The sequence below is a fragment of the Acromyrmex echinatior genome, chromosome 12, assembly GCF_024713525.1.
Source record: "Acromyrmex echinatior isolate Ae372 chromosome 12, ASM2471352v2, whole genome shotgun sequence".
NCBI classification, from domain to species: domain Eukaryota; kingdom Metazoa; phylum Arthropoda; class Insecta; order Hymenoptera; family Formicidae; genus Acromyrmex; species Acromyrmex echinatior.
The window spans coordinates 4,000,912-4,026,693 of NC_141863.1; the positions used below are offsets into that span (position 1 = coordinate 4,000,912).

The 25,782-nt window shown below is 32.4% G+C and overlaps 4 protein-coding genes across 8 annotated transcripts; 2 read left to right on the forward strand and 2 right to left on the reverse strand.

The window, feature by feature from the left end:
• Positions 1–466: 466 nt before the first annotated feature.
• On the reverse strand, positions 467–12,542 carry LOC105152015 (hypothetical protein). Its single transcript, XM_011066038.2, has 3 exons — positions 12,434–12,542; positions 5,420–5,631; positions 467–2,484 (listed from the first exon to the last, which is right to left on the reverse strand). The coding sequence occupies exons 2-3, from the start codon at positions 5,598–5,600 to the stop codon at positions 1,769–1,771; spliced, it is 897 nt and encodes a 298-aa protein (XP_011064340.1). The 5' UTR covers positions 5,601–5,631; positions 12,434–12,542; the 3' UTR covers positions 467–1,768.
• Positions 12,543–13,353: 811 nt separating this feature from the next.
• LOC105152017 (meckelin) lies at positions 13,354–18,620 on the forward strand. 4 transcript variants are annotated; one of them, XM_087411620.1, is made up of 13 exons: positions 13,356–13,600; positions 13,688–13,849; positions 14,196–14,497; positions 14,883–15,077; positions 15,240–15,491; positions 15,568–15,722; positions 15,788–15,953; positions 16,314–16,598; positions 16,831–17,298; positions 17,371–17,639; positions 17,698–17,878; positions 18,045–18,255; positions 18,337–18,620. In XM_087411620.1, the coding sequence occupies exons 1-13, from the start codon at positions 13,396–13,398 to the stop codon at positions 18,558–18,560; spliced, it is 3,075 nt and encodes a 1,024-aa protein (XP_087267746.1). In that variant the 5' UTR covers positions 13,356–13,395; the 3' UTR covers positions 18,561–18,620. The 4 variants fall into 4 exon arrangements, with proteins under 4 accessions (XP_087267749.1, XP_087267746.1, XP_087267748.1 ...); XM_087411622.1 differs by having other exon boundaries at positions 17,371–17,480; XM_087411621.1 differs by having other exon boundaries at positions 13,384–13,604.
• On the reverse strand, positions 18,302–19,660 carry ND-B12 (NADH dehydrogenase [ubiquinone] 1 beta subcomplex subunit 3). 2 transcript variants are annotated; one of them, XR_015546847.1, is made up of 2 exons: positions 18,658–19,031; positions 18,302–18,520 (listed from the first exon to the last, which is right to left on the reverse strand). XR_015546847.1 is itself a non-coding variant. In XM_011066040.2 (2 exons), exon 2 carries the CDS (start codon positions 19,029–19,031, stop codon positions 18,714–18,716), a length of 318 nt encoding a protein of 105 aa, XP_011064342.1. In that variant the 5' UTR covers positions 19,501–19,660; the 3' UTR covers positions 18,302–18,713. The 2 variants fall into 2 exon arrangements, 1 of the variants encoding a protein (XP_011064342.1); XM_011066040.2 differs by adding an exon at positions 19,501–19,660 and having other exon boundaries at positions 18,302–19,031.
• A 332-nt stretch (positions 19,661–19,992) lies between these two features.
• nop5 (nop5 ribonucleoprotein) lies at positions 19,993–24,988 on the forward strand. Its single transcript, XM_011066042.2, has 4 exons — positions 19,993–20,331; positions 21,930–22,006; positions 22,187–23,862; positions 24,240–24,988. The coding sequence occupies exons 1-4, from the start codon at positions 20,287–20,289 to the stop codon at positions 24,374–24,376; spliced, it is 1,935 nt and encodes a 644-aa protein (XP_011064344.1). The 5' UTR covers positions 19,993–20,286; the 3' UTR covers positions 24,377–24,988.
• Positions 24,989–25,782: the final 794 nt, after the last annotated feature.

Sequence of the window (25,782 nt, forward strand, 5' to 3'; positions counted from 1 at the left end):
AAAATATTAGTGAGATTGTGTTAGTTATTATTAATTGTAAGTTATTAATATTAATTTAATTTTTTTGTGCAATACAAAATAATAAAAACAAGTAACAATGCATTTATAATAATTCAAAATTACTTGTATTATATAGCCATTTATATTTAATAACAAATTAGATATATTTAAATCTAAAGCATATCGTTATTGTCTTATAAAAGAATATATACTGATAAATAAATAAATCTATAAATATATATATATGTATATATATATAAATGTTCGTCAGTTTTATGAACTTTATAAAAAATAGATTCTTACCTGCAGAGTCTCATTGCAGCTAGTGGAATCTTGTGCATGCAGAAAATGAAAGGGAAAAAACATTAAGATACATAAAATGTCAATAAAATAAAAAGTGTATAATGAATAAAGGAGATTTGGGGAAATATGTGATGTATGTGTCACCTGACATGCTCTCAGAAAAGAGTTTTTAAATAAGATTTATTCATAAATAAGAAAAAAAAAATATACATTTATGATAAATTCGGAGAATAGTTTTCTGAAAGAAACAATATTTCGAGACAAACTCGACAATTAAATTGCGACTTCGCATCTCTTTATAATATCGCGCTGGTAGTATTATAATAAGTTTTACAAAAATAATTTAAAAATTCAAATATAACAAGTTTTGCAAGAATAATTTTAAATATTAAAATATAACGTATTTATTAGGAATAACATTTAAGCTCCTTCGAATTACACCTAAAAAACGGAGAAGCGAAAAATTGTGCGAGAAATATCGTACGAAAATACGTCAAATCTTAAGCAATGTAGGTTTTAATTCAGTCATACATTTGTCAAATTTCGAATCGTTAATTTACAAAAAAGACTGAATATAAATAAAAATAAAATCGTGCTGAAAAAGAAGGATCAAGCGTATTTTCGAAAGACACGTCTCGCATAATTAAAGTATCGATACATTATTATAATTACAGAATTATGCGCAATAAATGTATACGCAATCATGAGCATGAACTTTGATATTACATTCTGTCGATAAAATTTATTAACTATTTACAGCCAGTAAAATTTATCGACTATTCGCTGTCAATAAAGCACTATTTAAAATTAATGGAATCGTCATATATTCGTTTCATGAATAGATCAACGACGATATAATATCCATATGAATGCGTGATCGCCGAAAAAATGGCGGTCACAATGCATATACATCGAAAACATATTCTAATATACTCGTGTATTCAAATAGAACAGTGCCTTACAGCAAATCGATTTACACATTATATTACACTGTAATCGAAAAGAAATTAAAACTACAATAAATATAAATTATTACTAATTATTATTACAGTCATTTTTAAAAACATTAAAAGAATGTAATTTAAAACTGCAATATAGATCTTATCATAAGCATATTAATAATTTTATTAATAATTTAGTTTCAATTATTGTATTTTGAAAAAATGATAAAATTTAAGCTAATAATAAAGTCATATTTAAATAATGTTTCAAGATAACAATTGACATGTTTAATGATTAAAAGTTGTTTTTCCTGTAATAGCTATGATCGACAAAGATTAATAATCTTTTTTTTTCTCTTTGGTACACAGAAAGAATGATTTCACTAAAGTAACCATTCTTTTCATGTAAGGACATAAACAATTAATAATGGATCCTCCTTGAAATCTTCCTCAAAGTTTTCAGTGAGTAATGCTTAATGGCTGTAAAACACTGTCGTGAGAATTAAAGTAGATCGCAAGATTTTCTAGAAGCTGACGTGCTTCTCTGCGCGTTCGGCGATGCGCACCTTCTTGCTGAGGGCCGACTGTTGAACGACGTCGGCATCAGCGGCCGCAGCGGCATTCTCGTTGACCAGCGCCCTGAGAGCCGCGGCCCTGCGTTCTCTTTTGGCTTGCCTCTCGGCGAGTTCCTCCATCTCCGACTCGAGATCGTGAAGACGCGCCTTCGTCTGCATGGCCCGACTGGCGGCGGCGCTGGTCTGTGCTAAGTCGTCGTCCTCGTTGATCAGTTTGGACCATCTGGCGAACGCTGGCTTGCTCTCGTCGACACGTTCGATCTCGTCGAAGAGCTTCGAGCGTCTCTTGAAGCTGTTTTCGACGTCTTCGATCGCCGTTTTGGCGCTCTTCCTGGCGGTCACCGTATTCTCCAGGAGATCGGTAGCGTTTCTTCTGGCCTGGCCCGCGGCATTCATGGCCTCGAAGTCGTCCTCGAGACCCATTGCTGCCACCCGGGCGCGAAACCGACGTGTCGTTGCTGTCACTTCGTCTGCGAAGTCATCGCCCAGCCTGCGACGTGCCGGTATGCGTTGCCCACGGCTGTCGTAGACGGTGTCCTCATCGTCGAAAGCTAGTAGAGGGTCGGTGAAAGGCGGTGGTTGGGAGGCGCGGGTACGAGGGTCGAGGTCGAGGTCAAGGTCACGACCAAGGGAGCCAGTGCGGGGACCGGAGAGGTCGCGCGTACCTGCAAAAACCGACATCAGAAAAACATGTTGATTTGTCCGAATAAGGATGGAATCTGATGAGCGATGATGGATATGTCGTTGAGAAACAGCGCCGAATGATCGAAGTTGCATCAACAATTTTGGATGAAAAAGGAAGACTGATGAGAGATACTGAGTGAATGAATTGTGATAACAAGATGGAAAATCTGGCGAACTCGCATTTCAATTAATTTCCTTAATTCTAATTAAACTATTTAAAAATAGGCAACATAAATATTTAATATAAATAATAATTAATATTCATTTCTCAATTTTTTTATAATTACTGTTAATATAAATTTACTTTATTTATGTATCAAGAAATAAAAAAATTTGTAAAATTTAAACTGTTTTAAATTATATTTAAATTATAAATTATAACCAGTGACGTTGAGGAAGAATTCAGGGAAAACAATATTTCGTTTGAGACATTTTTATTTAAAATTTATTTCACATTATGCATAAATATATAGGTATAATTATTTAAACTGGTGTAATCTTAAATAAAATTAGGGACTCCGTTTTTAACACTGGTTATAATTTGATCTCTAATAAAAATCTAAATTGACATTAGATACAACAGTAGCATAAATATCGTTTACATTTATAATTATTCGATTTATCTTTTTAAAAAAGATTGAAGAAAGGAACACAAATTACGAATAATGAAATAATTACCTATTTAATATTGTTAAATAAGTAAAATTGAAATTATGCAATATAAAATAAAAATTACGTTAAAATTATCATTTTGAGAAATCATGATCGTTTTGTCGGTTACATTTCATGCTTCTCTATTTACAACAACTCAGTATCGGCTGAGCGAGCTTTACATCGTAGGTTGCTCGTATTTTTGGTGTCGTTTGATCAAAAATAAATTCAGATGCGCATTACATTAACTGGCACATCTACAAAATCTCATCAGTACATCCGACTATATGCTAAACTAGCAGTTGCATCTAAAGTCAAGCACAACGTTTGCTCTTATCCTTCATGTTTCGCATCATCCACGACGTTGGAAACATACAGGATGTCCCAGATAAGTGTATAATATAGCGAAAATCCATAATGCGTAAGTTCTTTTTTCGTCAGAAATTTAATTGTTTATATTTCATTTACTGATTTAGATCTCAAGTGCATATATTTTTATCACTGAGAGAAAAAATTGTTGCAATTATCATAATTCAACTATAATTTATAGTCATTTTTTGGGACAATATAACTAAAAAAAATTATAAGTTTTGCGAAAATAAACAGACGCAATAAAAGAAAAGATATACTTTAAAGATATATATATTTTTATTTCTCTACAATCAGTTATTACATCAAAATTGCATTTTAAAATTAAAATTACAAAATTTTAATTATTTAAAACATTCAAATTTATTTTTTAGAAACTTTTGTTTTTTTACTGATGTTGTAAAAATATTATCTGTTCTTATCAATGTGATTCAAAAAATTACAGCAATTGCGAATCGATTTTCGCTATAGAAAGATCAAATCAAATTTTTTTAGACAGCGGAATGCTGGCATATTCGCTTTCTGGGATATCCTGCAGGCTTAAACATTACTATTTTTATTTCGTCGCGATCGACAATTTATTGATGTCGTTAATTCTCATCTTTCCATCTTCGACTTTCTCTGTTCTATTCTTATGCAGTCGTATAAATCTACTAGTCAGCAACCGGGCGATCACTGTCAGCTTTATTACGGACGCATTATTCAAGAGAACACGCAATATCTTTCGTAAATTGTCTTGTCATCTGTGTCGATGAGAGACGTGAAACGACGATACGTGTGAATGTGCATGAGTATATATGATTTAGGAAGTAGGAATCAACAAAGCAAAAGTTTCTCGCGCGACATCGAGGCTAGTCGAGGCCAGACGAAATGAGAAGCCCGTAGAGAAGCCGACACGTTGCGATCCGTCGATCCTCGTCGATGATCATCGCAGCAACATATTATACAGTAATCACACCAAGACTCCTCGCGCAAAGTCAACGTTCTTAGGAAACCAAACAATTTATTCAGCAAAATGATATACATCAAATAGGAGAGACATAATTCAAAGACTAACTACACAGTTGCAGGCAAGACAGTAAAAATCTATACACGCAAAAAAAAGGATAACATTGAAATTCGAATAAAACTGTTAGAATGTGAAGGCCTCATTCTCGCTGTGTACCAGGAGCGCAAAGCTTTAATTTTAATTTCAAGAGGAGGCCGACAAGTGACCGACTATTCATTCGTTGAATCTCTTGCTGTGTTTTTCTCTTCTTCGTACAATTTTTCTAAATCTAAGTTTATAAATTCCTTCACACAAGTAAATCAATCTAGTAAATTAATATCTAGCAATATCTAGTAAATTGTCAAATATTATTGAGTTTATTTTAGATTTTAATTATTTTATTTTGTTATTAAATTTATTTCCGATGTTGCGGAACAATAAATACTCTTTATGTTAGAATTCTGGGAAAATTCTAGTTTATAAAGCTAAATATCTTATTATGGATACTATTTCTCTGCGTATGTACACTTTCTGCATCACTCCTTCTCATTAACATAAAATCTCATTTATTAAATCCTGGACAACGATCGTCCCGTTCACATCCTAATTTCGAGTTCTGCATCGCGATCCTCCTGCCACGTTATCGAGAATCGCGATGCCGAATCAATTGATAACACCTCGCCACGAGGCAGATCGATCATGCGAGTCGTGGGAATTGGAGTAAAGGATGTGGGATTAGAAGAGGGATGAGGATAAGGGAATTGGACAAGAGTTTTTCTCAAGTATTTTTCATTTGCACAACGAATCTATTCAGCGAGCTCCGACAATTTCTCGAGGAGGGTCTGGGAGAGAAAGTCTTTTTACAACACTCCTTCAAAACCACTTTGGAAAACGACTGAACAGGTTACCGATGTCGTTACGGCGCGCCGCGATCTCGTCGGCTAGTGAATTTCTCGGCTCCGGGAACAATGGTCGTCCGCTGTACTTCCGGTCTAGGTGGTCAACCATGGGTTTGTAATAAGACTCGCCCTTGTCATAGTTGCTGCCGTAGATGAACGTGCGTGGCCTGCTAAGAATTGGCCTCGACATCTCGAGATTCGACTGCCTCTCTCTCTGTTATCTGTAAATCAGAGATACATTCTGCACTGCTATCTTCCGCGAAGTTCACTGAAGATTTTAGATTTCCTTTAGCAAAATAGGTACAGTATACTTTTAAAACAACTTAGGTCTCGTTATACATAAATAGAACTCTGTTCGTAATGTAATTAATTTTACAGCAGATCTTCATGCTCATCGAACTTAGACGTAAAGGTATCATAGTTATAAATTTAAGTGATTTTTTTAAACTCCACAAATATAATACTTTGAATTCTCGAAATTAAAAACAATAATAAGAACTAAACAAAGAGAATGAGAGTACAGGTTCGTTATAGTAATACGCAAATAATAGTATAACAACTTTTATTAATTTGTTGAATTATCATGTCATTCATGTCAATTGAACGTTTTGACTTTCTTTGGAGACCTCCTCAACGATTAATTACAGAATTTCTGTATTCGTCCTCGTTATGTCAAAATTGAATCACTAACAAGGGAGTTGCCAGAAATTTGTTTAAATAATAAATCAGTCAATTATTTTGGCAGCTCCACTATTAAAATCATCATCATTATTGTAATCATTATCATTATTAGCATTATTAACTAAAACAGACAACACTGATATTGTTATTAATATAACAGGGAGCTCTAATTCAGATATATGAGCAAACGTTCTGGTTGTGTGCCACCCACGTGAAGAAGCTAATAATGCTGAAAATTATTTCGCCAAAACGCGTGCGGCACGTAGTGATCCCCCCGGCCTTCCTCCGTCCTCCACGTGGCTTCCAAGAGGAGCACTATACCATGCTTAGTAATAGAAGTCGTAGACACTCTCTCTCTCTCTCTCTCTCTCCCTCTCGCTTCTTTCTCTTAGTAGCAATTTGGTTCGTCATCGTCGGCAAACTGGAGCGAGCGACTGTACACCGGTCGAAAATAACCCGCGTCTAATTTGGTGCCCGTGAACTGAACTGGCACGGCGCGCACGAGGCCCGGGCCGCAATCTCCCTGAACACGAGGCGTGTGAATCCTCGAGAGCGCCCACTCTCCCTTTCCTCAGGGCCGATCTCTACGTCTGTGTACATCGCAGACGCGACTTAATTATCGCATTTTCGGTCTCTAAAAGAAGCTAGACACTCGGAGTGGCACATACCGCTCGCGATGGACTCAACTGATTTTCTCAATCGTAAACTTAATTTCTGTTGGAGTATATCGTAGACTAATGAATTAAAAAAAAATTTTCTTATACCCGAAATATACGTTTATTTAAGTATTAATATACAATATTTGCAAATAAAGCCATGTTATTAGAATTTTTATCATCCTTTTTTAGGATTACTACGTTCATAATTTGATTACTTTTGCATCTATAAAACGCTTATTTCTCTATCTAAAGTGTCTAAAAATAGCAAATATAGATGTTTATATTGAGATGTTTATATTGTTTGAGGATAAATTTCAGTATAATTAAATCGATTATTCATTCAAAGAGATCACGAAAGATTATTCACACAAGTTCGCTAATGTATTCGCAGAAATGACAGTCGCAACGTCGACGTTTATTGAATAATAACTTAAATCTCCTTCTTGTCACTTTCAATAACGCCACAAGTTATTCTTAACCTTGGATTAATGTTCATCGACCCGCCTACATCTTTTGTTTGTAATTATTTTTAAATAGAGAGGCTGCAACCGAGGCAAGAGCTAAGTAATATACGTTATCGCGTATGTAGGCTAATGAGCGCTGTACATTGACCTATTTATTTTAATTTTAGTCGACTATTAAATTATCGAGGCTACATTTTTTTCACTTATAATTAATTGTATCATTTTCTTTTAATTTTACAACAAATATATTTGGTTTAGAGAAAATGATCGTGTTTTATCACGTTAAATGTTTTAAGCATTTTATTATTATAATTTAAAATTTCAAAAAAGAGTATATTATAAATTTTTAAATAATATTATTAATATAAGAATTTTTCAGGTACATCGATTTTTTAAGTTAAGATAATAGCGAACATTTCAAAATTAAGATTAGTATATTTGCAAATCATTTATTAATTGTTATAATTAATTTATTCAATTAATAATTAAAATATTTGATTGTTTAAATATTGAAATAAATATACATTTTATTACAATTATTTCAAGATCATTATTCATAACAATTTTCTTTTCCTTTAATTCATCTGCAGAGAAATTAATAAGATTTAAAGAATAAAATTTTATAGCTAGAAAATTAGTTATACAAAAAAGATTTAATCGCAGATTTAATTATAATCAATACTAATTTTAAAGGTTTAAACAAAAATTTTTAATAAATTCAAATTTTATTTTATGTGATTAAACCTGTATACAAATTATTATTAATCTTTTAAATTATTTACTTTTAGGAAAAGTATAAAATATTAAATTGTAATAGGAAAGACTTTAAAATAATAAATGTACAAATAACGAAAAAATAAAATTTTTCACGAGAAGTACTAATACATTTTTTTCAAACTTTTTATGATGAAACGTAACTAAAGCAGCCCGATAAAGTTTATTAATTATTTTGACATTTCGTTACGACTTTCAACGATTCACTTCAGCATCGTGATACGACTAGAGCGATGGACAACGCGTCAAACGATGATGAAACTGTTTTGACAGTTCCTTAATCCTTTCTTGGAAGCCGACGATTTGTTCATCTATTTCATGGACAATAACGAAATGAATTTTTCCTGGCTCAGTTACGGATCATCGACACAAATATATCGACACAATAATAAGAGTGGCGTTTCAAATGAGCGGTCTAAAATCGCGTGGCGTAAATAAATTCGCAGCTCAGAATAAACAGCGGCGAAATGATAGTATATTCTTTCAGTAGTACACGCTCTCATCGAATCGCACGTGCCAAAACGCGACAAATGATAGCTAGCTTCTTTCGATTAGATTATCCGTTTGGCTTAATTGGCAAGTACGCGTCTGGCGCGCATCCGTTTGGATAGTAACTATGATTTAGACTATTTAGAGCGAATCAGTTCATTACTCGATCCTTCATTGACGCATTATTTGCGTTTTACTATGCGCAGTATATAATCACTATTTGTACGTTTCATTTCATTCAAAAAAGTTGCGTAAGTGGCGTACCCAATTTCCTATGTGCATCTAAATCGAATCAATATATTAAATTTATTTTATTCTTTGTATTGAATAATATAAAAATTTTTAGATTTAATAGATTTTAAATTTAATTTTTAGATTTTATAGAAGCATACTAAAAAATTTATTGCTAGTATAATAATATTATTAATTATAAAATATTAATTATAAAAATAGGTATATAGCCAGATAACATAGGAAGTCCGAAGAGAATTTTTGTTCGTTCTCGACCTACGAAATAAATTCCTATTTTGTCCAATTTCTGTTCTAAAAGTATTTCTAAGAATTCCAAAAGGTTTCACTTTTATGTTACTAATTGTGAAGTTTTTTCAGGTTCGAAAAGTATTCTTTTCTAGTTTTTTCTATTTTTATATAAAAATAAATTATACTTTGGCTTTTAGGGAAATTAAATATTACTTTTATTAAAAGTAACATACATACAAATATGCATATAAATATATTTATGTATATATATATATATAAATTCTTTTTGAATTCATTTTAAATAAATTACACAAATTAATAAAGAACTTATGATTAAGATAAGTATTTTCCGAGTTCAAATGGATCAATTGTGCTATCTGGATATATTATCATATAATTAATAATAATTTCAACATTTTAGGATTAATACTTACAATAATATTTATTACTATTGATTATATATACTTCATAAAATTTTTAAATTTACGTTTTTTTAATTACATCAATTTAATGGTCAATTTGATATTTCAATTTATTCAATAAATAATAATTTAGAAATTTCATTGTCTAGAAATTGTTTAGAAAATGTATTTATATCTTTTATCATAAGAAAATTTTTTATTTCAAGGTTATCTTTTTTTATTCTATTAGATTTATTAAAAGATTAACAATTAAAATAAAATATTTCAGTAATAAAAATATACATTAAACTGATAATTTAATTGAGTATATTTTTATATAAAAAATTAAATAAAGAATCTTAAGTCGGCAATGAAATGAATCAGCGATAAGTTAGACACACACGCTCTACGTACAAGCACGGTAATGAGTAACGGCGGATATAATGCCAACTGTTTTAGATTCTGACTCAGCGGATCCCCGCTAGATCCACATTTTCAAATTATTTAACGAATTCTGTTGGAGCAGTGGATTTAAATAAATCGTGCAATTGCGTTCTCGTGTCAATTCGCACGGAGTATCGGATGTCCGTATATATCGAGATTCTCTGGCAGCAAATAAACATTTTTCATATGATTGAAAATTTATCAAGCGTAAAGAATCCCTTAATAGAACATCTTCTTTACAGATGATGTGTCAATCTTTATCTAGTAGTATATATATAAAACTTTCTTTATAACAGCACAATTTTAGAGCAATATTTGATTTTTATTTAATTTTATTATCAATATTTCTTAATATTAATTTAAAATATTTTCCTAAAGGAGCAAGCCAATTAATTATTAACTAACACAATATACTTCCTTTCGCGTCATTAAAAAATACAATATGTCTAAAGCAACGATATTGACATAAACATATCGCTCATGAAAATGTATTTATGCGTTAATTTGATAACGATCTACAAAGTTTGATAATAAACAAATTTCTAATTCTGAAAACAATGGTAATATTAAACAGTTAGTATAAAATGTCTCGCATACAAAAGATTCGCTCGTCGATCTAACCGTGCATTTAAGATGTGTCATTTAAGACGAATATATTACAAGCAATTGTCCGTCCCGGAATATAGATTCGAGTAAATTTACTTGTTCTACATAAAGAGGCTTGCAATAATACGAAATTGAATGTTTAGCCAACGAAAACGGCAGTGTCAGATCGCGTATACGTTCGTTCTCTATCGTTGCGTAAGGCCGCCAAATTTAGCTAGTGGACGGCACTTAAAAACGGCGATATCGATTACAAAATAATCCCGGTTGCGCACAATCGACACCACTGATTTCGCGACACGTAACAACATAATTAATTACAAATGTGATTAATTGTTTAATTGTCAATATTTTAAATTTTATCTCACTAGCATTAATAATAAGTTAATACACACATCTTTTGGATTAATTGGTGTCACTTGAATAGTCTTAATTAAAAGGATTAATTATTTTTCGCTACGTAATTAAATATTATACATTATATTGTATATTATATATTATGTATTACATTAAATTAATATATATTATATTACGTAATTATTTATATATTAAATTATTGTATTACATATCAAAAGGATTATCGCGTCGCGAATGTAATTAGAGAACACATCATTATATCGCATTTTACATTAGTAATCGTCGAATTTTGTTATCATTTATACCATTTATAAAACAAAAAATTTATTTGTTTAATTTTCCAAATGATTAGCAAGTCATGTGTAAATAAGTTTTCACAAACGATGTATTAATTAATGTCCATTGTCTTATTTTAAATTTTGGTGACGAAAAGAACAATATTGCAATAATTAATAATTAATTTGCGCGCGAAAACATTTTTATCATTAGAAGTTAGTATCATAAAAGATTGATAATGTCGTTAGGAAAAAATTAAATATTGTTCTGCAACTGTGCGTTTATATATAAAGACATTCATACATTGCTATTGAGAATGAAAATTAATATCAGATTGTAGAGCGATCATTTTAATTGCAAAAGAAACTAAAGTTCAATGCCTAAGATTGATAACATTAATAATACGCAAAGATGATGAAAAATAGCATATTTAATTTGATTACACTCATGCGAGCGTCGTATATGCACTGTTAGAGAAGAACACGTTTAGTACATATGTATGCATGAATAAATAAGCGCGATAATTTAATTGCTCAACCGTATGATTATGATTTCGTAATCTCAATTATGACAGACGACGTTTGTCAAAAGCGCTACATTAACGATGCCGACTTCGATTAGGAACGCGAGTGGCTTATGATGTTAATTTCATTCACAATGAAAATGATATTCGCCACGTTGCATCACGATTAAACCTTATAAAATACATGTATAATTAATCAAAGCCCTTGGAAAATTTTTTCCCAATGAGAATTCTTCAAACTTGACTCTCGAGAGTGCAAAGGATATTTTTCACTGCAAATCCCCCAAACTTACACTCCTCTTTGAACACGAAAATATAATGTAGAAAAAAATGTCCTTCGACTTTGAAGAAATCCAATCAACATTAATTTTTATAAGGTTTAAACTAATCTCGAATAAGTGTGAAACTCTGTTGTTATTTGTTTTAAAATAAAAAATAGATCTTATCAAAACTTTTCAAAAGCGATGAAACTTGTTGAGGAAGAGAGAGAGAGAGAGAAAGAGAGAGAGAGAGAGAAAGTTTGCGGTTCGAGAGAAATAAAATATATCTCAATTAAGGTATAAAATATTTTACACAAAAATCAAAATAGTGATATGATAAAAAGAGAAAATTTTCAAATTTTTGTATTCGTCGAAAACAAAACATTTTTTTATTATTATAAGAATTATTATAACAAGAAAATTCATATTCCTGGCGCAAAAATAATACGAGATTTACACAGAAATATACAAAAAAAATCCAAGGATAAAACCACGTAACAATCCATACCCGCGCACTGACGACGATCTACACTTATCGTAATTGATCGCGATCGGTTGCTTTATCGCGAAGAAACGGATGAAGACGTGGCGCGAAAATCGGGTCGCCCTTACCTAAAAACGATCGTCACGAGGTGTTATTCCCCGGGATGCTGTTTCCTCGGAAGTAGCGGCGCGACTCCCACGGTCGTCGCGACGCCCGAATTATTTCCCACTCTTTGCGTTCACGTTCTATCCCTACTTATCTGCCTCCCAGTGGTTCCACGGAGATGTGTGGAGAACTAACGCGATGCACAGTGGTTCCAATTCCTTCAAAAGTTTGCCAAAACTTCATTTTTCAATTGTTCAATTGACTTTACAGTTGAAACACTCTGAAAATAGCGATAATATTTTCTCGTTGGCTGATCCAGAAATTTAGAAGGTTACCATTGGCGCATCATAAGCGAAATTTTTTTTTAATTAAGGTCAAATATAAAAAGATAGAATAAATTATTATTTAAACTGTTACATTAAAAAATTATCATTTATCTAAATGTATAATATAATTCATAAACGTTTTATTTGAAATTAAATTAACAGAAAAAAAATGATATAATAGAATCTGTGCGTTATATCTAGGAGTTTTTAAATTTAAAAATATCTTTCGAATATCAAAATTGCGATTAAGCATTTTAGATAAAAATTAAAAATATTATATAACATATTGGTATAAATATTTTGAAAAAAAGGAGATTTCAAGAAAAAGAAATTTTAAAAAGTGACTCAATTTTTAATTATAAAGACATTCACTCTAAAAGTTCACTTTTAAAGAATAACACAAATAATTTGTAAAAAACATTATAATATCATACAACATTATAATATATTATTTCTTTTTATTTTAAATTAGAATCGTATTAAAAAATTAGTCAATTTATTTATTATTAAAGAATAATTATTTTATTATTACAAATGAATAATTTTGACTAAACTTTTGGAAACATTGTGGACGCGGTTCTCCCGACAAAAAATACAGATACCGGGTGGCCGGATGCCCGTCGGCATGACAACTTCGTCGTCGTGATGGCACAACAAATATGAATTACGCCCGAGGTGGCCACGATCGTCGTCTAACGTTGATTGCAATTATTTTCGCGAATCTCGCGAGTGCATTCCACGGGAACAATGGGATACTCGAGTACTGGGATCCGGATACGTGCAAATACGACGAGTACTTCGATACAATCTCCTTGTCCTGCTCGCGATGCAACGCCAGCCGGAATCTCGTACCGGCCGCGGACCGTAGGTGCACGGTTTGATTTTATCCGCTCGCTGTTTGCGATTTGTTTCGCCTGTTCTACTATCCACGTGTGTCCTACTATCCCGCAGGTCTGCGATGCCAGTGCGACAAGTTAAGCGGAATGATCGGTTTCGAGAACGGCAGTCCACTTTGCGCCGCGTGCGGTCCCAACATGACCGCGACCGCTGACGGAAAGGATTGTGTCCTGCGCCCGAACGCGCCGTGCAAATGCTCCTCGAACCAAATAAAACGTAATCTCAATGAATATTTTTAGCTGACACTTCGACATTAACTTGCTGACATGTCGCGTTCGATACTGTCATCTATATTCAGAGGAAAAACAGAGTTGTGGCTAGTGTATAGTTGACAATTATAAATTTTATATATGTAGAATTAATGTATGTAGTTATATAAACTATTTTATAATTATCAATTGTAATTATAACGTCTGTAGTTTATTCAACTATAATATGTACAACAATTCTACACAATATAAAATTTAATATTAAATATAATATAAAAAAATTCTATATTCTATTCATTTTTTATTATACAGGAATCTATTATTGCATACATTTTTTGTACTCTTGCTCGCAGTGGACCGAAATATAAATGGCGCACTGCTGGATGCTGTGCTCTGCGTAACGTGCATCCAAGGCACGTATCCATCTGCCGATTGTTCCAAATGCTTGCCGTGCGGCAGTCGTGACAACAGCGGCCACGTTAATTGCGTGTGCCCGAGTACGACACGAGTGAGATTAAAAAATTATTGTCTGCACAAAGACGACGTCACTGACTGGCCGGATATCAGAGGCACATATCTGATGAAGTTCCGCAGCGAACACATCGACAGTTATTATCTGAGAAGCGAACTGCAAGTCGCGGCGCACCTTTGCAAGGTGATGAATGTTGCGCGCAAAGATCTTAGATCAATATTCATAGACGATTTCTTATATTTAAGACCCGTCTTAAATACCATAAGTAGTCTTAAGATATCATAAGTCAATTATAAAGCTGCATTAATATTTTAAGACACTACTTATTAAGGATATAAACACAACTTTCATGTGTACACATAATTTATTTAAAAATATAAATGAAAATAGATATATATTTCCAAAGGCGACTTTAGATCTTAAGAAAAAGAACCGTGATTATGAATACTGGTGTTAGACTTCTTCAAAAATATGAAAGAATATAGTATAATACAATAATGATAATTGCGATGTTATTAAAATGCGTAGTAATCGCATAGCGTATAAATTTGTGATTAACGGCTTTCAGAAGAAAGACAGAATGGCATGCGAGCATTTGTCAAACATATGCGCCCTGACTCTTTACAGTGATGGTATAGCTTGCATGTTTTTTATGCATACACCCATGGCACCTGTATGGTTGTTTTACAATAAACAAGACGCAGCGGCGGTGCTGAACAATACGAGGATATCCGAGAGATACAGTCTCAGAAAAGGAGATAATGTACGATACAGAAGAAGAATTAGAGAATGTAGAAAAATTAGAGAATTATTATCAGAGTTGTTATGATAATAAGATGGTTATACCTAGCTGAATTATCAATTAGATTTGGGTATTTATCTTTAGAGTACAATCAAGAAAATGAAATAATATGTATATTTTCAGAATACCATCCTCGATTTTACGATCGCAAGATTCGCATTAAACGGCAAATTCTTGTCCATCGGTAGACCGACTCTACCCTGTCAATTTCTGAGAAATGTAAGATTCGGTGCAAATTTCAGCAAAAAATGCAAAACTACTGCTGTTGAATTACTCAACGCACAAGTAGAATTGCTATCTCCTTATTTAGCGTTTAGAGAGGACAATAGATCATTTATACATGCATTGCCTGTGATTATTAAGTCGTCAGATCAGGTAAGATCTCAATAATAATGATAATAATGATAAAATTTATACAATAATAAAATAATTAGATTTTTTTGCTTTGTAGAATATTAAGGAAATTTCGCATCAGCAATTGGTACGAAAGTTCTTTCTGGTCGACAATGTAAGCGGTTTCAAAGCGTTACCGATGTTTATACACAGCGGATTCATAAAAGCATCAGAACTTTCCGTGCTTCGTTATATGAAATCTTTGACTATCTTGTAAGTCGCATATAATTTACGTTATAAATTCTTTTGTGATTAATCATTGTTAATTTTATTTTCAGAGTAAACGTTCAGAATAAAAAAGATCACGGTAAAATCTTCGCGCCCATTTTGATTGTGGAGTACGATGAGTTAACGTATCAAGATTTCCTTAACAATTCCGATGTTACAATAAATTACAAAGTTGCATTTGTGCTGAAGGATAACGATATAGATTATGATGTTCAGGTAAAAATTCGTATTAGTATTTTACTTTTTTTTTAAATACTTTATATATATTAGGTGTTGGAATTAATTCGTAGCGTTTTTTAATGAAAGAATGTTATTTATTTCACATGAGCATTAAAAAATACATTAATGAAAGTACTTCCCATCACTTGTAAAACGCTACGAATTAATTCCAACACCTAATATATATATATATATTAGGTGTTGGAATTAATTCGTAGCGTTTTACAAGTGATGGGAAGTACTTTCATTAATGTATTTTTTAATGCTCATGTGAAATAAATAACATTCTTTCATTAAAAACGCTACGAATTAATTCCAACACCTAATATATATATATATATATATTTTTTTTTTTAGATAACTGTCGGAGTATTTACAGGAATAGCATTAATATTTTCCGGTGTCAAGACGTGGAATTATTATAAGCATAATTACAACGGCAATCTTAGTATAGCCGTGTTACTGTGGTTCCTGATCTACAGCATGGGTGCGGTTGGAAATGCAATTACATTTGTGTGCATTTGTACATGCGTGTACCTGTTTGTCTTTTATAAAGCTCAAACTATACCGTACGTTCTTCTTCCTAATGAAGATAGCGAAGGAAAAATCCGAACATACATTATCGTAGCATTTAGCTTTAAAGTAAGTAATGCAACGTAACGTTTTATTTAAAATTAATTAATTAATAGAAATCCAATTTACCATATAAAACTTGATGAAATTTATAAATTAAATTGATCATAAATTTCACAATGCTAATAACATGCAAAGAATTTATTGAAAAAAAATATTTCAGCTAGGATTTGAAACTTGAACCTCTCCGGGGCAGGATTCATAAAATTTAACACCCAACATTTTTGTTTCTTTCATTTAGATTGCAGAAATGATAGGATTCGTATATCAGCATTGGGATTTGAGCGTCTTTTTCATCGACTGGGAACAACCGAGGACGATACCCGATCAACCGAAGTACGACTCTCCGCGTACTTCTTTACAGAAATTGTATTCCAACAGATTTCCAAAGGGCGAGGGTAAATCTTCGAGAATAACATCGGACGTCATCGCGTCCAAGCGAAGGAGGAGATCACATAAGACGAACAGGAACACGAGTCCCAGTGAAATGTCCAAGTCTTCTTCGATTGAAAAATACACGCCAGATTTTTCTTCCATTTGTTCGATCGCGAGGTCGCCTTTGCAGGAGACAACCGAACGCAGTTACGTACACGATTTTCCGATCAGCGTTTGGAGAACCTACTTCATCGCAAACGAGTGGTGCAAATTGCAAACCAGAAGAAGGATAAATGTAGCATTGCAATCGATTTACACTCTGTGTTTCCTGCAGGTCAGTTGACACAAAAAAGAAATTTAATTTCATCCGCAACACAACAAAATCTGAATAATTACATCGTTTTAGATATTCGATTTGGAATCGTGGATGTTAGCGATACCGGAATCGACCGTCGCAAATGCATCCTCCGAAACGGAGAACAATTTCACGCTGCAATTCGCGATTTGCATGTTCATGTACATATTTATATATCTTTTACAATGGTTTGTTCGTTTTACATTTTACGAGAGATACATTAGAAACAGACTGCAGAAGTTCGTAGATCTATGCTCGATTGCGAACATTAGTGTGTTCATATTGGCACACAATTATTATGGCTTTTATATTCATGGAAGGTAATTTAAGCGTGTCTTATAAAATGAAAAAGATAATTAATAATATTGCTTTTGATAGATCAGTACATGGATTTGCGGATACTGATCTTCCTACTCTGATAAACGATCTGAAAAAGGAAGAAGATGATTTATGTGCGCACAGAGGCCTGGTACCCGGCACAACAGACCAGACTTTTATATTATCGTTAACCCATTCATTTAAATCATTATATGATGAACTCATGAAGCAAAAGAACAATGTATGTATGAGATTGTTTGTAGAAAAAAAAAGTGTCACTGTTAATAACACTTCATTTATTTTCATGCTTATAAAAGAAAAAATCTTGAATATTATTATACTGTTTTAAAGTAAGACCATACAATTTAAAAATAATTATTGTACAGTTTGTAATACATTTTGCACAGGGAAGTGTGGGAATTTTAAAAGGAAGCGACACACCTTCTAGAAATTGGAAACAATTATTTGAAACCAGGTCAAAAATTAGATTCTTCCTAATGCAATTTCTGGATCATTGCTTGGAAAATGAAGATTATATAATCAAAGAGCAGCACATATTAGAAAAATTATGGGACGTTCTTTTTGTAGATGCCAAAGACAAATCTGTTTTTTATATTGGTACTAGAAAATTAGAGATTTTTAATCACAAAATTTAATACAGATATTGTCGTTTTAATGAAATTAATTTTATTTTTGCAGATAACAATTATTCCTTCAACAAAGTGGTGCTTCATGGAAACGAATGGTTATTAGTGACATTTGAAATCACAGTGTTTGCCTTCTTTTTGGCATTGTATAATTCTTATATTTTCGCTTGTATAGCGACGGTTGTCATATCGCAATTATTCTTAATAATCATTAGATGCAATGTTAAGAGAAATCTCTGCAACAAATCATTATTGGACAAGAGATTCCTAATGTAACCGCGATAAAATTGAACAATAATTAATTAAACAAATAATTAATTAATACATTATAGTTATTACTTTTATAATTTATTTTCTTAGCTTATTTAGATACCTTTACACTTTACTATTTTTTATTTCCTTGTACCACATTAATATCCAAAGCGAACATTAATGATGATCATTTCCATGCTTGTCCCCATGATGTCCTGAGTAATCGATCCCAAAATATTGTTCAACAGCGATAGTTATGAGGAATGCTGGTATAGCAATTCTCCAGCCTCTCGTTATACATATTAATCCACGCATATAAGGCGATGCACTTCTTTTGTAGCGCCACACTTGATTTCTCAGCCAAGGATCTCTCAATCCTTTCTTGGCTAATTCTTCTTGAACACGTTTCAATTCTGCTACATCTTCCACTTTATAAATATCATGGTTGGGTATTTGATATGGTGGACCATGATGATGTGCGTCATGACCTCCCATCTATAGAAAATAAATAATATATTTTTCTCATTATAATATATACGTATTTTAAAAATAATTACTAACTGGTTATTAATTTCTTTGTTATTTATCAGTCAGTAATATCGTCCTAAATATTTACTTTACGTTATATATCAATACAAAAATCCTAACATTCACTCTTATATATTTTTTATATAACCTTATGCCATTCAATAATACATTTCGTTTCTAATTGCACGGTTTTCATAGTAGCAATTTTTGAAACAATATTGTTCAATGATCATAAATGATTTCTCTACTAACATGTTTTCACATTTCTTACATTTCTCTAATTACATGTTTTCAATTAGAAGTTCTATACTAGAAGTTAATTTTTATCATCCTAATATTAAATATATGCCCAAAGAAATCACTGGCCCTAAATTAAACTATGATACAGTAGAAAACGCTTCGACATTATTATAAAAAAATATTTATTATCACGTACACTGTGAGAAGGTAGTTGATATTTGTCAAGTTGAAATTATGTAATTTATCTCCTTTGGATTATTTTGGACAATTTTGGAGTAACCAGCTGATCCAGCTTTTAAATCCCAGAACTATAAATATAATATAGATAGAGCAAGCACATGGCTCGTAAAAACGTGAAAATGTACCTTAAAGCTGATAGTACGTGAACGATGAGAATGCTGACTGCTTCCCCGTGATGACAGTCGGAATTCGAAAAAAGAAATCCTGAAAAAGTAAATACGACCAATCAGATTAGCGCGTTACATAAACTTAAATAATTCTTACTGGTCATATTACTTTTCTGATATTCCGTTTCCTAAATTCCGACTATAGATTTAAACACAACAGGTACAGACAATAGGCACAAGCAACATGGAATAACGAGCCGTCCAATCAGAGTTCTGGGATGTAATATCGAACTTATACATCTGATTGAAGCTCGTTCCTTGTTGTCTGTGCTATTGTATTTAAGCGGATCCTCACGTGACAACAGCGCTTTGACATCGAACGCTGATTCTTATTTCATGCATGCGAACTTCATTTTAGACAACAAAATCAGGAGAGTTGAGCTGTGGTTTCGGCCATATTCCAACTTCCAACGTTCTGCGGTTCCGGTCGGTCCTATCTAGACTAACTTAGATTGTGGTGCCGGCGATCAACGCAGATCAGCGTGGGTTTGGTGGATGTGGCGTGGACGTTACATTTATTTGTTGGCATGAAAATTGTTACGACCGTTAAATTGTAAAGAAAACTTGTTGCAATCATGTTGGTGCTATTCGAGACGTCGGCAGGTTACGCGATATTCAAGGTAAATTCGAATTTATCAGAAATGTTAGACTTCCTAACCTAATTGAATGTGCACGTGTTGGCCTCATTTCCCAGCAGGAGTATCGCGTATGAAATTGTTTAATATGTAATATATAATATTCAGAAAATGGAAAGTTACTTTTTAAAAGTTACAGTTACTCGTTACTGAGTATAAAAAGTAACAAGTTATCGTAATTACAAATTATTGATTTTTAAAAGTAACTCGTTACAGTTATCATTGACTTGAGAAAGTAATTTTTCGTCTATGACCATCAATCACAGCCTAGAGGCTTCTATAGTTTCGAGCACTGTAAAAAATTGTGTAGAATTATTTTAGTGGATATTTTTGAGACTGCGCCGTCCCAAATAAAGAAAAATAACATATCCTACCCACTTGGAACCTAATCGCTTAAAAGTTGCAGCTTAGACTTAGTATCCGCTTGAAATATTTTTAATTCATTTTAAATTTCGTGCCTGTTGAACCGAATGGGCCTTCTACAATAAACCGTTAGTTATAAATCAGAAGTCAAAAGTTAAAAATTGACGACTGTGATTGGTCAATTTTTAGCTTTTGACTTCTGATTTATGACTAAGGTTGTGATAAAAGTCTCACTACAAATGCTTTGAAGCGTTTGATGGACCAATGAGAAGAAAGAATTTTACAAACTGACCAATTAAAAAACGTTTCGAAGCGTTTGAAACATCGCGTTGATCATATCCTAATAACTTATTGTAGAAGGCCCAGAAAAGTAACGAAATGCATGAGATGGAAATGCATGTAGAAGACATGGCGATTGTAGGGCTGTGATTTTCTAATAGTCATTAACTTTAACGCTTAATATCTCGGTTCGCAGGGCAGAGTGACGCTTTTTTCTGCCAGATTCTTTCGTTTTATGCAAAAACGCGTCGAATGAGTATAATTTCATCGATTTTTTGAGGTGATTACCCTCTATTAGACCTTTACTATAAAAATAATTTCATGATTTGTAACTAAGCAGATTACGGAAGTAATCAATTACAATGTGTATGTGTAGTTACAGGAACGATAATATGATAATACATTTCACATTGTATATTATTATTCATTTAACAGCAATACGCGAAAAATTTCTGTTATATTACGTAATATTAAAATTTGGATAAATACAAAAAATATTCAAAATATCTTGCTATTTACATAATTTTCAATATAAAATAAGATATATTTATACAATAAAATTTACATAATTTTTGTGGACTTACATAATTTCTGTAAAATTGCTTGATTTTTTATATATACAGGACTAATCATGTAATCTACGTATTTTACATCTATTATATGTACAGAAATTTTTTTTACAGTGTAAGTGACTTGTGTCATATCGTGTCCAATTATGTGCAAAATAATGATAAAAGTAACTGTAAAATTCGTTACCGTTATCAAAAAATATAACTTTGTTACCGTTACAATTGTCAAAGAAAAAAAGTAAACAGTTAAGAAAAAAAGTACCCAAAAAAATAACTTATAACTGTAACTTTGTTACAAATAACGAGTTACCTCCATTCCCTGATAATATTACATATTGTATATTATAGATTTAAATGACAATTTGCTTGTAGGTTCTAAATGAAAACAAACTTGCCCAATCGGAGGATCTTCACAAGGACTTTGAGACTCCTGAAGCAGCCAGTAGATTGTAAGTTTTTCTTTTAAGAATCTATAGGTCTATTTTTTTTAGCTGAGCTAGTGTACACTTTTTGTATTTAAAGTGAAATAAATATATGTTTTATGTAACAATAAGCAATAAACTTATTACTTCTTATAGCCTCAGTTGTACTATTCTATTTGATGTTCTCATGTATTTTTTGCTTTACAGACTTAAATTAACGTACTTTCACAAGTTTGAGGACACCACCGAAGCATTATGCGCCGCTACAGCGCTTGTAAACAGCAAATTATCCAAATCTTTAAAGAAAACGCTCAGGAACTGCTGCATCGAGGCCCACGAACAGCTGGCGGTAGCCGATGCCAAACTGGGCTGTGCCATCAAGGATAAGCTACAGTTATCCTGTGTAAGCAACACAGCAGTGCAAGAGTTGATGAGATGCATCAGAAGCCAACTGGACAGTTTGATAAGTGGGGTGACCGAGAAGGAGAGGACGGCCATGACGCTGGGTCTGGCGCACAGTCTTTCCAGGTACAAGCTGAAGTTCTCACCAGATAAGGTCGATACCATGGTAATACAGGCAGTGTGCTTGTTGGATGATCTAGATAAGGAGCTCAATAATTATATAATGCGAGCACGCGAATGGTACGGCTGGCACTTTCCTGAACTAGGCAAAATTGTGACCGACAATCTTCAATACATAAAGACGATGCATATACTTGGCCAACGAGAGAACGCTATTAAATGTGATCTGTCAGATATTCTGACAGAGGAAGTTGAGGAGAGAGTGAAGGAGGCCGCGGAAACTTCAATGGGTTCAGAGATTTCGGAATACGACGCTGAACACATGCAATGCTTATGTGTTGAGATACTTGAGCTTCATCAATATCGATCCCAACTGTCCGATTATCTAAAGACTAGGATGATGGCATTAGCGCCAAACCTCACAGTTCTCGTCGGCGATTTGATCGGTGCACGTCTAATATCTAAGGCCGGTTCTTTGACAAGTCTTGCTAAACATCCAGCATCAACTTTACAAATTCTCGGTGCAGAGAAGGCACTGTTCCGTGCTCTTAAATCGAAGAAGAACACACCTAAATATGGTTTGATCTATCATTCACAACTTGTCGGACAATCCTCAAATAAAAACAAGGGTAAAATATCCAGAATGTTGGCAGCAAAAGCATCTTTAGCAACAAGAGTTGATGCATTGGGAGATACTACAAGCTTCGAACTTGGCGCGGAGCACAAAGTGAAATTGGAGGCACGATTAAGAGTGCTTGAAGAAGGAAATATCCGTCGGATAAGTGGCACTGCCAAAGCAAAAGCAAAATTTGAAAAATATCAAGTTAAGAACGAATACATGCAATATTCAACATCTATAGACTCAACACTAACGACTAAGAAGAGGCCATTAATCGAAGAGATTGAAACAAAGGAAAGTGAGGAAATGCCTAAAAGGAAGAAAAAGAAATACAGCACGAGTTCTGAACAGATTAATGAAGAAAAGAAGGAGGAAGAACCGCAAACGGAAATAGAATCGGTTACTGTACCGAAGAAAAAGAAGAAACATAGTCTAGAACACAATATAGAACATGGAGAATGTTCTGGTACACAAATAAAAACGGAATCCGATATTCCGAAAAAGACGAAAAAACACAAATTAGAATCTAAAACAGAAGATATATCAGAAGCGTCTATTAAAGAAGCGCAAGCTGAAGAGGATCTCTCATCGAAGAAAAAAAAGAGGAAGAAGAAGGAATTAATTGAACTTGAAGATGCAACATCTGTTAAAACTGAAGAAATTGAAGAAAAATATGAAGTATCCATAAAAACTGAAGAAACATTTGAAGGAGATGTTTCAGTTGAAGCTGGAACAAGTGAAGGTAATTATAAAAATAAAAAATGTAAACATACAAGGTTTCGAACAAATATCGAACATAATAATTGATTTCCAGTTTTTATATTTCACCATTAAATATCTTGATTCGGCTAGAGAATAATTTAAAAATAATATTGCAAAAAATGTAAACATTTAGAAAATATACAGGTTTAAATCTCTCTTTACAGTAGTTCAAGATATTTGAAGATTTTTTTTAAACTGATTTCTGTAATTTCAAATATGTAATTAACATTCTAATTAATTAAGTTCTGTCATTGTTAGACTCATATAACTAAGTAGACTTATTCTATTAAATCGCACAATTTTGTAATAAATAATAAAATAGCTGTCTAAATAAGAATTTATTATTTTTATTTACAGAAAGGAAGAAAAAGAAAAAGAAAAAGGAAAAAGAAAGCGAGAAGCTGCAACAAACAATAGTATCTGCTGAAGAGGTGGAGGAACCAGTTTCGAGCGAAAAAAAGAAAAAGAAAAAAAAGAAATCAAAGCAAGATTAAACTTGAATAGGATACACAAATAGAGATAAGACTGTAGCATAAACTATTGCATAACGCATAAGACATAAAACGCTTCTTCTTTGATACCAGAAGCTTCTGATATGTCTTCTGGGTTCTAAGCTGTGTTTCTTCGGAATGTCGGATTCCGTTTTTATTGTGCACCAGAAAAAAAAGGCATAAGAAAATCAACCAATCAAAATCCTTCATTTCATACTGTGATTGATTAATTTTCTTGCTTTATGCCTTATAGCGTTATGCAAAAGTCTGTGTTGCGGTTTATAAGATAAAAAATACAAGTTTCTACATTAAATTTTTACGTATATACAGATTTATTAGAATTATTTAAAATGATTGTCTAGATTTCCACTTATCCAACGTATATTTTTTGCCTTAAGTATTCTTAACCGTGCCTTCAGCTTGTACTTCGTGCTAAGCTTGAAGCTAATGGTATCTCAATTAACATTTAACATAGATGTAGAAGAACAATTATAGACATATGAGGCCTGTTCTTTTTGGCTAAATTTCTTGGATAGTTCATCTTTTCTCTTTTTCTCTAATATATATTATATGTGTGTGTGTGTATATATATATTCTATATTCTATATTCTATATTCTATATTATATATAATATCGATGCAGACAAAGCTATCATCTCGTTTAAGGATCCTATTTATAGCCATACTGAAAGATAGGTAGTTTGATTCGAATCCTTTGCTATTCAGTAACTTATGTGTTTAAAATCGCGTATATCACGTTGAACGAGTTCAATATGATTTATTAATTCCTTCTTCATCTGAAATCTCAGAACGGTTTCTATCATCGTAGACACAAAATTTAAGATACTGAATAACGACAAATTCGGAACAAAATTTCAAGAGATTTGCTATATGTATGCCTATTTTTTTTTAGCTGAATATTTGACTTTCTCCCTTTTTTTCTCCATCTCTTTTTAATTAAGTACGAAAGCTAGAGTAAAAAAGCTAGAGAAATTTGAGATTTGCTATCGAAGTATTTTTTTCTCAGGACCATGTTTTAATTAAAAATTAAAGCAAATAGGATCCTTAAACGAGATGATAGCTTCGTCTTAACATCGATATTTTATATAATATATAAAAAAGAACACACACACACACACACACACACACATATATGTATATATATATTATATATATAATATAAAATATATATATATATATATATTTCATATTATAATATATTAAAAAAATTCATGTAAAATATTGTATAGTTTTCTCATAAATACATTTATGCATAAACGATTCATTTTTTTTTTATAGAAATTTAACACTTCCTAAATATCAGTTTTTCATAAAGTAAAATATTGTAATCCTAAAAATTCTGATAAGTTAATCTGCTGTTTTACTTGCAGAAGGAGAGGCATGTAATTG